A 14938-nucleotide genomic window follows, 5' to 3' on the forward strand; every position below is an offset into this window, starting at 1 on the left:
GCTGATGTGTTAATTGGGTAGAGGTCAGGACTAGCACCTGAACGTGCTGGTAGAGATGTATTAGTAGTCTAATGCCCGCCCCTATACTCTGATGAGGACAATGATTCCGTGAAACCTTTTGCCGTGTAAATCAAACTGAGGCTGTGTTGTTATTCCGGCCTGCCATCGCTGATTGAATCGATTGCCGTGTGCTTGCTTGCTCCCCTGTAGGCTACAAGCAGCATCAATCATTTCCTTCCTGCCAGAAACCACAGTGGTGCTTCCTTGGCGTTTCGGCAACTTTCCCATAACTTATATGTAGTATTGAGATTTGAAAAAACGCTCAATATAACCAAATTTAAAAAAACAAAATCCTGGCTATAAATGTATGATTTGTTTAATACTCCACCTCCGTCTCCTACATGCAGGGCTTGTTAATAATAACTTTATATAATATAATATATATAATAATATTTTCTTATTGACGATTCAAGCATGCTGTTTTAAAAAAAAAGTTTTTGAATTTTTATTTTTTTTGTCGTGCCGTAACATTAAGTGATTAATCGATGAGTAAATCTGCTAATGGTGTAAGTAGAAAGAAGGTCAGACATTCTCTCGTTCTAACTTTTTAAATATGAGTCTCCTTGGCTGCTTTTGTTTCTGTTGATATTTTATAGACTAAACAATCCATAAACTGTAAAAAAAGAAAAAAGAAAATAGTTGAGAGATTAATCCATAATGGAATTTATTGTTAGTTGCAGCCCTAAGTTTGTTTTTACGTGTGTGTGTGTGTGTGTGTGTGTGTGAAGGGATTTGTCTGATGTATGTCACATATTTGCCATAACATATATGGATGTCAGAAGAATATTGACCCAGTGATCTTGATATCAATCATATCGCCAAGCCCTACTAACATATCTCAGTCCTGGTTACATAATCAAAGTGTTTGTGATGCCCATCTTTAATGGCTTTAGGATTTTTTTTAAAAACCATCTCTATCAAAACACTCTCTTTTGCTTTATTACGCTCCCATGCACACTGACACACAGCAATGACCCTGCTGGCAAAAGCAGGAACCTGTTAGCCATCGATACCTTTTTTTTTTTTTTTTTTTTTTTTTTTTTTACAAAGACCACCTGGCCCCCTAACTCAGCCCCCTCCCCTCCCTCACCCCAACCAACACAGAGAGAGAGAGAGAGAGGGAGGCCTAATTCAAAAAATGCGTGGTCCTTCTCTGCTCTCTGCCCTCCACCAGGATACCGAGTGGGAGAGGGCTGCCCAGACATCACACGGAAGCACCGTTAAAAATACATGTATACCACTCCTCATCATTTATTGATGGCCTCTCCTCCCTTTATGTTTATGAGGTGAGAGGCCTCCCTGTGGCCCTGGTCAGTGACCCCCCCCAGGATCCACCGAGGGGTCCAAGAAACTGCCTGTTCCCTTTAATTTAGCCGCCTTTCAAATGAGACCAGATCATAGAAACTCTTCCACATTTATAAGCTGCATGTGGGGATCACCTATAAATAGTACATTTCTGCTGTGTTGAACACTGTGAAGTTTCCAGAAAAATATGTTTTTTTTTTTCTTTCAGCGTTAACAGGAGATTGTTAACCTTGGATGTATAATGGGATTAAAATGTGTTTTTAAATAGTCTTAACTACTTGTCATTTCAATCGGTTAAGTGCCATGTAAACCATTCAGTTTATAGAAATGTGAAAATCACAAAAACATCAATTAAGATGCAGTTGTGAAATGCCTCGAGTCCTCCATCAGATGCATTTAGCATCACGGTGAATCACAAGGTAGCAGTCAAACCAATTTCGTACGCGTACATCAAACAGTCTGGGGCTTCACACAGAGTTGTTATTTTTCAGTTTATGTAGCCCTTTTATTGTTTTGCTCTTGCTGAATTTATCCCATTGTGTCTTCTGCAGATGAATAACTTTCTGGAAGTCATTTACAGATCAGTGTGGGATTTACTAATTGCCTGATGTTGTTGGTCCCAGAGGCATTTCCAGGGCTGGTTGGCCGGTGGGGGTCAGGGCCTCGGGGGTGTGTGTGTGTGTGTGTGTGTGTGTGTGTGCGTATGCGTGTGTGTTTTTCCTGCCTGTCGTCTGGTCAAAGTGACTGCTGAGAGCGCAGTGTGGCAGGCGGCGAAGCCTGTCGTAACACAACAAGGTATTGATTGAATAATCTCTGTGTCATCTGATAGTGATGTGGCTTACACAGCCCCCCACTGCAAACTACACAGTTTTCATCCCTCCCTGGGAAAAGTGGAGGCAAGTCATAGCAAGAGGAACTCAAAGAAGAACTTAAAATATGCTTTTTAAATGTGGCTTGAAAGGATTATTCGGCAATTGTAACGAAGGACCAACCCAATACATGTTTAACAATAAGGTTGTTTTTATTTTTTTATTACTTGTGTATTGCCAGTATCGAGCCAAAACTCGACTTAGTTGCTTCACAGGGTGACAACAGGTCTCTGATTTCTTGGTGACCGTTGAAAGTAAACCGTGCCGTTATCAGGACAGGTTATCGAACTTGAGTCCTTATTTGGGGTATCAACTGAAATGGGCGCCAGATAGATCTATCAAAGTATCAAAAGTTAGCACTGAGTCAAATTCTTTTAGTATTGTTCACTTCTTTTAAGAACATTGCACAGTTCCTTTGTTAAAAGAAAAATGGGTTTTGAATTTTTATATTCCAATAAATAATTTCAATATGAAATGTACAGTACATAATTACACCACAGTACTGAGTGTTAGGTGTCGTATTTACCATATATTCTCAGACATTTCAGCCTAATGTTAGCTATTATTAGTGATCCATCTTTCAGGAGAAAACTAACTAAACGAAATTACGAAAAATATGCAGGCTTATCCTGTTTCTTTATGATCAGTTAGAGATGTAGAAATGTCTCCTCAATATCATAGCTCAGACTGTAACTCAGACTGAAAACTCTCAACCAGTCTTCCTGTTGCTATTCCAAGTTGGAAATATTGTGAATTTCAGACAGCTACAATGTTTCTCGTTTGGCAAAATGAGCTGCAAAAGTGTCAACAAAACCATCACTGGCAGTAACCTCTTACTAAAATCCAACATTAACACTAATTCAATTCCGCTAATTGAAAGGCAGCTGTAGCCACACTTTTGGTTTGTTACTGTTTTGTAATAGGCCTAAATGCTATTAAAAATAAAAATAAAAAAGCTAATTAAACATTCTGTGACTTTAGCTGATACTAGGGTCGCAATTGGAGTAGCCATGTTGGAATAATGTGTTTCCTTTGTTCCCATTCTGCCAACATTGCTTTAGTTAGCCTACCTGTTAAGTTAGCTTACCTATGTTAGCACTGTTAGCTTAGCTAGCTAAGCTATGCCATCTGAACAAATGAAATCATTTCAGCCAGACGAGGCTGACTGTACTGAAACATGTGTAGGCCATTTGTTTGGACAAATTTGACTTATGGTCTCAAAAGTTGCAGTTAATAGGCTAGGTATTATGTAAGACACTGGGAAACTTTTCTCAAAGCTGGGAGTTCTGTCTTCTATATATTTTATCAATGTCATGTTTTTGGCAGTTTTATGGGTGCCTGAGTGGGTCATCTAGAAGCTGTTACATAATATGTAACAGCTTCTAGATGACCTGTGTATATTATGCTAATTTCACTCAGTCAATCTGGATATTCACCGTCCTATGCAATCCAGTAGAAATAAAGGAATGAGAGCTTTCCAGTGAAGTGTGTGTGTGTGTGTGTGTGTGTGTGTGTGGTTGTGAAGCAGCAGCCCCACCTCTTTCTTCCCCGCGTCTATCCCCCCTTCTCCCGCTCTCCTCTCCTGTCTTCCTCCCTATCCCTCCTTCTGATCCGAGAGGAAAGCTTTCATTATTTGCTGAGATTGGGATGTCAATCCCTGCGCCCCTGACCCAAGTTTGTAGTCGTGTCTCTCCCCTCCCCCCCCCCCCTCATATTGGGGAAATGATTAGCGGGGTTATCTCCACTCGGCGAGGCTTTCATTCCTCCTCACGGCCCCCGTACCTCCAGGCAAGGAGCGGATCTCTAACCGGGAGGCTGCTTCTCTCCTTTCGCCCCCCCTACACTCGTTGATACTTTATCATGTACTTCATCTCTCTAAATGTCTCTGTTCATTGCTGAGTCAGATTAATTTTAACGCCAGCCTCTCTCTCTCTCTCTCTCTCTCTCTCTCTCTCTCTCTCTCTCTCTCTCTCTCTCCCTCTCTCTCCTCCTTTTCTCTTCCTTATTTTCAGCTATCGAGCCATGGAAATGTTGGTTAGGTGAATGGAGCTGGGTGACTTTTTCATTTTAGATTTTAATATGAAGGAGAAATAAAATAGGCCTATGGGCTAGTTGGAATTTGTTTTTTTTTGGACTTTGCCAGGGTCAATAGGTTACACACAATGTGTCCTATACCTTTCCCTGCCTGACTCTATGCAGCAAACATAAACTGAACATCCAACTGTAGCCTATAAAAGCTATTTACATTCTCTTACCATGTGAAGCATCGCGATTAGGATTGGGCGTCGAGAACCGGTTCCAACTTGGAATCATTTGGAATCGATTGGAAAATTTGGTTTCCAATCCGATCGTCGGTTCCAAATTTAACGTGCACGTTTTGGTTTCCGAAGCGTTGTGTCGTGTGGCTTTATCTTCCGTTGAAAAAGCCCAGTAAAACTGTAAATCACCATGGTATCAAAATAAAATTCTCCTCTTATCTGTAAAATAAGCCTGTGACCCGTTTCAACTCCACCCCTCCAAAAAAATAAATAAAAAAATATCAGAATCGAGAATCAATAAGAACCGGAATCGAAAGGAAGAATCAAAATAGTTAAAATCAAAACGATGCCCAACCCTAATCATGTTCCTAGTTACAACACACTGCCATATTTCCAAAAAAGTCAAAGTCAAACACTTTGTTGTGAGTATTACCCATGAGGGTACATGTGTGTAATACAGTGGTTTTGCTCTGTTTGAAATACGTTATGGCTTCAAAGGTTATTCCAAACGGCCCTAAATAGGTAGTGTGTAGGATATGGAGGGCATGTGGGAATAAGTTGATGTAACCTAAGTTCTTCTGTGAATAACAGATATACTAGTCCATAAAGGCACATTTCGCTTATGCAAAAAAAACTGTTAAAAAAAAAGAGAATTAGTTCTTTTCGTTTATGGCTATTGTTCAGGAAAAACGGCAAAATAGGCCATGCGTTTCTTGAACATTTTAATTGATCTATATTTCATCTTCCCCCGGATTTTGTAAGCAAACCCGCCGCCAGTGGATTGAAACAATCTTAATGCAAGCTTCAGATTTGCCTCATTGGTCCACTGCTAGGAATGAAAGGAAATATAAAAGCTTTCACACCACGAGCACAATGCAAATGACGCTTTGATTCACTCTTAATTTCATCAAAAGGTTGTTTTTTGTTTAGTTTTTTCTTCTTCTTCTTTTGAATTATTATTATTATTAGGAGTCCACGGGATTAAGCAGAGTCACTGATCCTCTGGGCCTAAGCCTTTTTTTTTTTTTTTCTTTTTTTTGTCTGTCGGGAGCTCAACGAGACTCCATCCGCACTTCATTAACCCTGAGCCGGGGACAATCCATGGTAAGAGCCGGGGGATTTACCACCAGCCTTTCACATGCAAAGAAAAGAAAAAAAAAAACTCTCCGAGTCACCCAACAAGACACACGGGGCTTTTCCTTATATAATCAGCTGTGCACTTTGCAAGAATAACCCCCTTTTCATAAAGAGGGTCGTCGTTATCTGAATCGGTCACGGATCCTCATGATGGGACTATAATGATCTTGGCAAGTTGGGAGGTGTTTGATTCCCCCCCCCCTTTCCCTTTTTCCCCTCTTCACTTTCCCAGTCGTCAAAACTCGGCTCGGCACATGCACTGTATTTTTAATGCAATTTTACGCATCATAAACGCGCCAGTTATCAGGCCGTCAGTCTGATATTTCACGGCGTGGTCAGCCACTAAGTGGGGGCCCCAGATAACAGGTGCCATGCGTGGATGACAGCAGGGGGAGCTGGCTATCAAACCCATTATCGACTTTCAATTAAAACCTATTAAAGTCTTTTGTCTAATCGTTAACATCCTACACGCCAAGTCTTGTCCGTCAGCCTGAACTCCTTTAACCCCCAACGCGCCACGGCCGGATAACCCGGGTCCTCGCAGACTCGGAGGGGGGGGAAGAGAGCGAGGCTGGTGCTTGGATATGGAGGGAGGGAGGGGCGGCGGAGCCGCTGACCAGCTGTCCCCACGCTGATCCCCGGTCTGTAGTCAGCTCCAGCCCGGTCACCAGCTGTTGGGGCCGTTTGGCAGAGGAGCCCACATCCAGCACCCTCAAGGAAAAGAAGGATGGAAACAATCAATTTCAAAATGGGATCATTTAGGGCACTTAAACAATTGCGCACATCACATTAATATTTCATCTCCTGCATTGTTTATGGAAAACGAATCGGAGTTACTGCTGTTAATTTAGGGAAGTGGGAATGGCGAAGAAGAGAATTTTGTTGGCCTTTCTCTAAAGACATTAGCTGGAATTGATCTTTGATTGCACTTTTGTGTGTGTGTGTGTGTGTGTGTGTGTGTGTGTGTGTGTGTGTGTGTGTGTGTGTGTGTGTGTGCGCGATTGCTGTTTGCTTTCAATTTCCAATCAAACGACGTTTTTCCCCCTTTTCATGTGTTCATGCACTCTTCTTTTTCCAAAAAGTACAAAAAAATAAAGTGTATAAGAAGCCCAATAAAAGTCAAAATGTTTTGTATAATTAACACAGAATAACATTAACATTTGTCCGAATTGAACTTAGTTGTGGAATCTTTCCGCAAATCTCCGCTTTTCTTTTGAAAAGGTTACCAAACGGATGTTAAAGTACCTGCTCCACTGCTGACGCTCTTATTAACTTTTTTTTTTTTTTTCCACGCCCTTCATCTCAACATTAAACAAATTAAATCAACGACACTAAACCAAACAGAGGAGGGGGAAGCCGTCTGACAGACATGTTCAAATTCACTGAAACACGTTTTCCTCTAATAGAAACCCGCCGCCAGCCCTAAAAATGGTGTTGATTTTCGAGCATGCTCCCAGAAAAGTGGCGCTGTTTAATTAAAGCGACAGCAGCCATCTCGTCATCCTTTGCTCATTGGCACCGACATGTGTCCATAGCACTTTAAAAACACTTTATTTATTTTTTTACAGTGGCCAGTCAAGCCCTCTGTCTCAAAAAACACCATGCAGGCCTCTTATCATTTTATTTTTCTGTTTTTTTGGCTATGAATACTCGATTATTCTCTTCTTTTCATTTGGTCAAAGATGGCGTTCATTTTGGCACCAAACAGAGTGCTAAAATATCAAAAAATGTATACATTTTATACACCAAATATTTTCTTTTTGCGTCGAGATGATGTTAAACTAAATGTTTTTGTATAGCCACATGTTACCTGTGGGATTCAACATAGGAAGGTTATCCAGAAATGAGTTGCTTTAAGGCTAGAGCTGCATTAGGCCAACCAACACTTTGTTACAGAGATATGGGGTTGCCGCTCTTTTGTCCACCTATGGACCTTTTATACGGCAGACATTTTGACTTGTCATAGTAGGAAAAGCCCAGCTGAAATTGATAACCTTAACGATGGCTCAGTTCCATCTAGTGTCCCAGTAAGCTATTTCAGTGAATCAGCATGCCCAATACCAGGGTCTCTCCCAAGTGGAATGCAGCCATCATTAATGGTTTTGAACACACCTGTGCTTTTCCTACTATGACATGTCAACATGTCTGCCGTGAAAGAAAGGGTCTATTGCAGCGTACATCCACGTGTTGATTCCACCTGAAAGGCCCCGCGGCATTTCCGTTTTCACACATGATCAAGCAGCCACGTGATTAAATGAAAGACTTTTATTTCCACATTTATAAAAGTAATTCTCTTTTACATCAAATCCCCACCCCACCCCTCCCCTCCCCCTCCTTTTCTGTCCAACTGTTGCTGTGAATTTCACCCCCCCAAAAAATGAACTTCACGAAATGGGGAGAGAGAGAGAGAGAGAGAGAGAGAGAGAGAGAGAGAGAGAGAGAGAGAGAGAGAGAGAGAGAGAGAGTTTAGGGGAAGCTAGAGGAACGGAAGATAGAAATGAAAAAAAAAAAAAAAAAACGATCCAGGAAATATACGAGAACCACTCCACAAGTTTGATATCTGCAATATACATTTTCACCAAAGGAGAAGTAGAACAAGTAAGGGTTATCACGGCTTCATATGAAGTAACATAAGTAATGCACAACGTCTGTTCAAATACATCTATAGCAAACCAACAGGCAGTTCCACCTGGACGGGGACCCGGGTCCGAGCCATTTGTTTATCCAAAAAAAAAAAAAACCTTACTGAGGTGATTGCGTCTCCCATTGCCCCCCTCTGCAGGGATAAAACTGCTTTTTTTATATAAATTACTTGACATTTTTACTTCGCTAAAACTTCCAACTAAGAACAAGAAAAAGACTTTATATAGATTTCTTTCTTTCCGTAGCTCTCGTGTTTGTGCCTTTTTTTTAATGTGGGTCCAGGCATTCTTTCTCCGACAAATATGCTTATTTTTATTATTTTTTTATTCTGACTCGTTCGCCTGTATAGTTTCTGATGGCTAATCTAGCCTAATACGTTAAACTGGATCACCGTGGTCTGAAAAAGACGCACTAATGGATCAAACCAACAGGAGGAAAAAAAAACAAGTTTCTTTTAAAATCAGTCTCTTTCGGATAAAATGCAAAATATTCTTATTTACAGGTTTATGACTGCTGATCGTCTTGTTCTTCACGTGTAAAGAAAAATCAATGACAGATTTAGGCTACTCATTGTTCCTTTGGATCCTCTAATTACATTATATTCATATTATGGAAGGATGTTCTGCCTCTGCCACTATCCATGAACGCCTACATAATAATAATAATAATAATAATAATAATAATAATAATAATAATAATAGGGGATCTAATTGGCATTGAACTGTAGGTCAAAGTGCCACCAACAATTGTATCTGTTGATGGAGAAAAAAAGAACTGAAAACACTGGAAATACTGCAACGTGTATCAAATAAATACATAACTTAGATTCATATTGAAAAATAAATAAGTTATAAATAAAGCTCATGTCCCCCCAAAAAAAAAAAAATCCTTCCACACAGACAGTTTGAGTCCCAAAAGCTCCGTCCACAGGGTTCAGCCTAAATCGGCCATTTCGCACCATTATAAAGGCCTCCAACTGTTTTTTTTTTTTCTTCTTTCTTCTCTTGTTCGTCACGTTTTTATTTTTTCTTCTGTCTCTGTTTTTATTTCTACCTCTGAGTCCCGAGCTGCCATCGCCGTACAAAAAAAAAAAAAAAAAAAGAAAAGGAATGCGCAGCAGCCGGCTCACCGCTGCTGAGCTGGCCGAGGAAGCACGCCGGACATGGGGGGCAGAGGCGGAGGCGGCTCGCTGCCCCCCTGCAGGCCGTGCAGCAGGATCCGCGGGACCAGAGGTCTCTGTAGGGCCGGCGGGGGCGCCGAGGGGCCCCTGTACAGGTAGAGGGCTGCTCCGGGGTCCAGGTTGGACACCAGGCTCTGCGGGTAGAAGTACGGGGACGGGAACATCCTCTGCAGGGCGGAGTAGTTCCCAGCTTCGGCCAGCAGCTCGAGTCCCACCGCGGTCTGTCTCTTCCACTTCGTCCTGGAGGAGAGAGAGAGAGAACCCGCTGCTTTAGCCTCTGTGTAGCGGTAAATACACCTAGTATTAAGTGAGTGTGTTTGAATCTGACACCTAGCAAAATAACTCCCATCTGTTTACCTGCGGTCCAATTAAACGTCAGGAATACATCTGTTTTTTTTTTCTTCTTCTTCTTCTTTTTAAATCACCCAAATCTCCAGCTTGCCACTTGTATTCACACCCATAAGTCTGTCAGATTGGCAGTATGCACTCCATGCAGGTGAATAATTCATAATAAAGATAATTGAGTAGATATAGTGGTTTGTTTGAATTATTGATATGCACACATGCAACAATGCATTATTCATACTCCGAAGTGTTGTTTTATATTTATTTATGTCATTTAGCTGCCTGAGAGTCAAAGCTGCAGACAACTAAATGCTCAAAGTTAATTCAATCGAACTGCAGAAAATATTGCGGGAGACGGGTTCTCTACGCGGTGCATGCATGGGACTTTAATTTATTTACAAAACGTTGACGCCTCGCTTTTCAAGCTATTTGCAGGGTTATTGTATGAAATGAAGTGAAATCGGATAGGAGCTTTAAAAAAGTCGTTCTTGTTGCAGGAAGATGCTGAAAACTGACGAAATAAACTCAGGGCTGACATTGGACAAACCCCCAATAAATCGGATTTTATGTTAATCGAAAGAAACGTATGTCTCCATGTATTCTTGTAGTGTTTTCTGTTCTCTTAACAGAGAGCTATAATCGAAATAAACAAGGGTGCCAAAAAAAAAAAATACAAATAAACCAATCAATAATTGCTCCTGTTAAATTTACCTGATGTAGGAGTAACAGTCAGAGCTGAAACTAATTGAACGCTTAATCGACTAGTTGATTGACAGAACATTAAATCAGAAACTATTATGATAACTAATCAATTGTTAAGTTAAAATGCCAAAATGTTCCACTTTATCACTGTGAGTGAGTATTGACTTTCTTCTGAATGAATTCCCCTTGTGCTTTGGGGGAACTGTGGTGGTGGTGGAGGGGGGGTTGTCCACTCAAATCTGACATTTTATGGACCATACGATTAATCAATTCACCGAGAAAAAAACGGCCGATTAATCAATACTAAAATAACGTTATGTTTCAGTCCTAGTGGCAGCTGTTCGTGTGCAGTTAAGTGAATGAACTCATGCCACCTTTTAGGGTGAAAGGAAAACAGGAAAACATGGCGTCCCTGGGTCCATCTAGTCCGGAGCCAGCCGCGAGAAACCCCCTTCTTAAGTAGCAGCAGCAGTAGCAGCCGTGTCTTTACCTGCGGTTCTGGTACCAGGTCTTGACCTGTGTGTCGGTGAGGTTGAGGGAGGCCGCCAGCTCCATGCGGTCCTGGACGCTCAGGTACTTCTGCCTCTCGAAGCTGCGCTCCAGCTGGGCCAGCTGGTGGTCCGTGAAAGCCGTCCGGGCCTTCCGGGGCTTCTTGAGCCGGACCTGCGGGCTGTCTCTGCTGCTGGAGATCTCCCTGTCCCCCTCCTCTTTCACTGGCGGACGCAAGAAAGAAAGAGACAAAAAGAACAGAAGAAGGTGAAAACCGAGCCAAGGCCTCATCCTGCGTCAAGTAACGCTATACGTCCATCTTTGTGTGGACGTTCAACCTCGATACACGGAGGCGTGAAAAAATCTATGCAGCAGGCTGACAAAATAGCCTAACTGTGTCAACTAAAACAAGGAATATATATATAAAAGGTCACTTTTATGGCCCTATATATATATATATATATATATATATATATATATATATATATATATATATATATATATATATATATATATATATATATATATATATATATATATATATATATATATATATATATATATATATATATATATATATATATATATATATATATATATATATATATATATATATATATATATATATATATATATATATATATATAAGGTCACTTTTATGGCCCTGTAGCTTTTCATTAGTGTGACGCTTCTTGCTTTTAATCAGGCATTTAATTCATAAAATATGTAAAATATGAAAAACTCTAGTTGGATCAAGGAAAAAAACATCAGGAGGCAAACCAGAATTCTACTAACATTCAATGTCTGTGCTTTTAAATGGAAATGACTTGGAGCTGCATGTCCTGTATGCAATGTGCTATATATAAATAGAGGCTTAATTGGTTGGCTAGATTTAATATTAGCCCATAATAAAAATAATAATAATTAAAAGAATCTTGCTCCCCCTTTCAAAAGACGCGATAAAGCCCAACTTTGGATCTAAAAGGGGCTTCTTTGTTTTTAAATGTCACCTCATTTTATTAAGTTTTAGCCTACGTCAGTGTTAGAGAATCTAAATCGAATCTAAAGGTCTGTGAATTTAATTTAATCCGTGAAAATAAATCCGTGAATTTTATTTTGAATAACTTAAATCACTGGTTTGAATACCCAAGTAAACCAAAGGCTACTATTTGTTCACTGCGGATTTTCATGAAAGTGGCAAAAACGCTTCAAACATGTATTGGTAAAATATAAAAAATAATTTAAAAAAAGTCTGATTTTTAACAGCATGCTGGGTTTTTGTAAGTATTCATCTACATTTGAGGAACAGCTCATTTCGAGTGTTTGAGTGTGAAATCACGGCACTAGAAACAGGGCCTATGGGCTATATGGAGCTATTTGATTCGCTCTTAAATTGTTATGAAAAGCTCTTCCAATATTCGCACTTCCAATCTGACATTTTTTCCCGTCAGCAGAGCCGCAGTCTTTGTTCTTCCACTGCGTGGTGTCATGTCAGGGCGAGCATTGATATACAGTCCTTATAGTCAATTCTGTGGAAAAAAAAAAGAAAGAAAAGAAAAGAGAGATTGGGAGGGGGGGGACCGAGCGAGGCGAGAGATCTTGGTAGTTGAATAGTTGAATCGTCTCAAGGAGCACAATAATCCGCCTAATTGAGCCACAAGGGAAGGACGGGCCTTTCAACCGCGAGCGGAGAAACTTCACAGGACCGTGGAAATGAGTGGAAATCAAGAGCCGGGCGGCCCTCGCGCGGTTACAAATCTGATTAGCGCCGGGGACAAATTGCATCAAATCCCCGAAATATTATAGGAGGCGGATTGGTGGGAATCAAAGCTGCCGTACACAGGCGCTCTGTGGGCCCCGCGGCTTCCTCAATCAATCAGCGCGTCGATGAGCATCTCCATCCACACTGTGACACGCGGGAGCGCGCGGACACACGCACGCACGCACTGAATTTTGTCGAACGGATCGATGACGTGACGCCGTATCAATAGCTGAAGAAAAGTGAATTGGGAAGAAGCCCGTTGTGAGCCTATAAGTAGATACAACAAAAATTCAAAAGCACCAACTAATGAAATAATAAGGATGTTGGCTGGAGTATACGTTTTAGATTCCCCCTCGTAGCCTACAGCGGTCGGCCTCTTTACAGGCACCGCTTCATTAAACTGTCAATGGAGGTGACATGTCTGTTATGGCTGACATGATTGGAAACAGAGAGGCCCTTGATGGCATTTATCTGGAGGCGACCCTGTCATCTCTCCCACCCTTCGCCTCCCTGACATCAACAGATGCTTTCTGGATCTTCTGCTATAGTGCGAAGCTTGAAACGCGCAACGCCGCGCATGCACGCAGCCAGCCGCTGATTTTTAAATGTAGAAAAGGTAATGAAAAGCTGGAGTCATTAGCCTGTCACCGTGCAGGGTCACATCTCGTGTTTCCACCAGCGCCGTGCAGCAGCACAGGATCGGCTGGAGTTTCCTTAGTGATGGCTTCCGGTGGCCGGCTACTGATGAAATCTATTGCACTTTATTGATAAAGATGTTACAGTTTCTCCCCCTCCCCCCCCAAAAAAAATAAATATATTCAAGCCGAGTTAGAAAAATATTATTCTTACACACTAAGCTATGCCTACTTATTAATGTTATTAATGTTGTTGTTATTATTATTATTATTAGCCTATTATTATTATTATCATTATTATTGTTATCTTTGTAAAATAATCTGAAAAGGCCTAAACACCTTTAAAATAGGCTACCTATTTTTTGTGTTTTTTTTTTATGTCTTATTTTTTTGTCATCACCCAGCTCCGCTAAATGCTACATTATATTCTGAACAGCAGTTTGGCTTTCATTGAAATTCAATTTATTGTTGTTTTAACTTCATGCTCTATTTTTTTTCCACCTTGCACAGCTATTTATTTATTTTTTTACTTTTATCTCTCTGACCCTTTTTTTTTTTAATTATTGAATCAGTATTTATTTGGGTTAGCCTAATTAGAAATTAGGACAGAAAAAAAAACACCAAGACTAGACAAGCTGCAGCTGAACAACATAAAAAACGACAGACCCAGAAAGGTAAATATAGGGAGCTACTCCAGACACAACCAGAACCACTTTTCAAAAGAGCAAATATTTTTTTGAAGGCCAGATCACTTTCACCTCCAATCTCAACTCCCAAAGCAGAGCGGCTCCCTCCCCGTGTCTGTCCTTACCTTTATATTCGCTGTCTGACGACGAGTTGCTGTGGATTTTCTCCATAAAGTCTTCCGCGATCTTGGAGGCCAGCCTCCCCGCCTCCTGAGTCGGCTGGCCATTGCTGGAGTACGGCGCGCATGCGGCCAGGGGCTTACAGTCCGCGAGAATATCTCTGATGAGGAACGAAGAGGTCACGGTCCTCTGCTGCGAGCCCGCAGATATCTGCGCGTGCTGGAGGTGCGGCGGCAGGCCGACGCCGTGACCCTGCCTCTGGGCCGCCTCGTCTACGCACTCCCTCCGCGGCGACGGAGGCGACGAGCAACCGCTCTCCACGTCTGATCTCGGGCTGAACTCCAGAGGCGAGCGGCACTCCCCCGCCAGGCTGTCCCCTTTGGACAGCGGACTTCCAGGCCTGTGGGACAGCAGCGAGTCGATGCCAAAATTGGACCCGTTTGCGGACGACTCCATTGTCTTGATCGAGGCCTCCTCAAACTACCATTTGGTATTCAGGACAAGTTTTATTTTAGGGAGAGGGGGGAGGGGGGGGTTGTTTAAGTCTAGGTTGATCCAGCAGAGGAGAAAGTACCCCCCCTCCCCGCACCAAGAAAAACAAATGTTTATGGGTACGCTAAATGAAGATTATTCCTCCGCTATTTCCAGTTTCCCAACTGGTTCCCTAAAGAGTAAATATCTCCAGGCTAAGTTTGCGTTACAACAATCGTCCATGCATCCGATTCTCTGGTTGTTTTTTTTTTTTTT

At 41.5% G+C, this 14938-nt stretch overlaps 1 protein-coding gene across 1 annotated transcript; it reads right to left on the reverse strand.

Annotated features, from left to right (window-relative positions):
- Positions 1–7978: 7978 nt before the first annotated feature.
- On the reverse strand, positions 7979–14665 carry barhl1b (BarH-like homeobox 1b). Its single transcript, XM_028602078.1, has 3 exons — positions 14197–14665; positions 10990–11212; positions 7979–9692 (listed from the first exon to the last, which is right to left on the reverse strand). Exons 1-3 carry the CDS (start codon positions 14645–14647, stop codon positions 9398–9400), a joined length of 969 nt encoding a protein of 322 aa, XP_028457879.1. The 5' UTR covers positions 14648–14665; the 3' UTR covers positions 7979–9397.
- Positions 14666–14938: the final 273 nt, after the last annotated feature.

This window comes from Perca flavescens, chromosome 16 (assembly GCF_004354835.1).
Source record: "Perca flavescens isolate YP-PL-M2 chromosome 16, PFLA_1.0, whole genome shotgun sequence".
Lineage (NCBI taxonomy): Eukaryota > Metazoa > Chordata > Actinopteri > Perciformes > Percidae > Perca > Perca flavescens.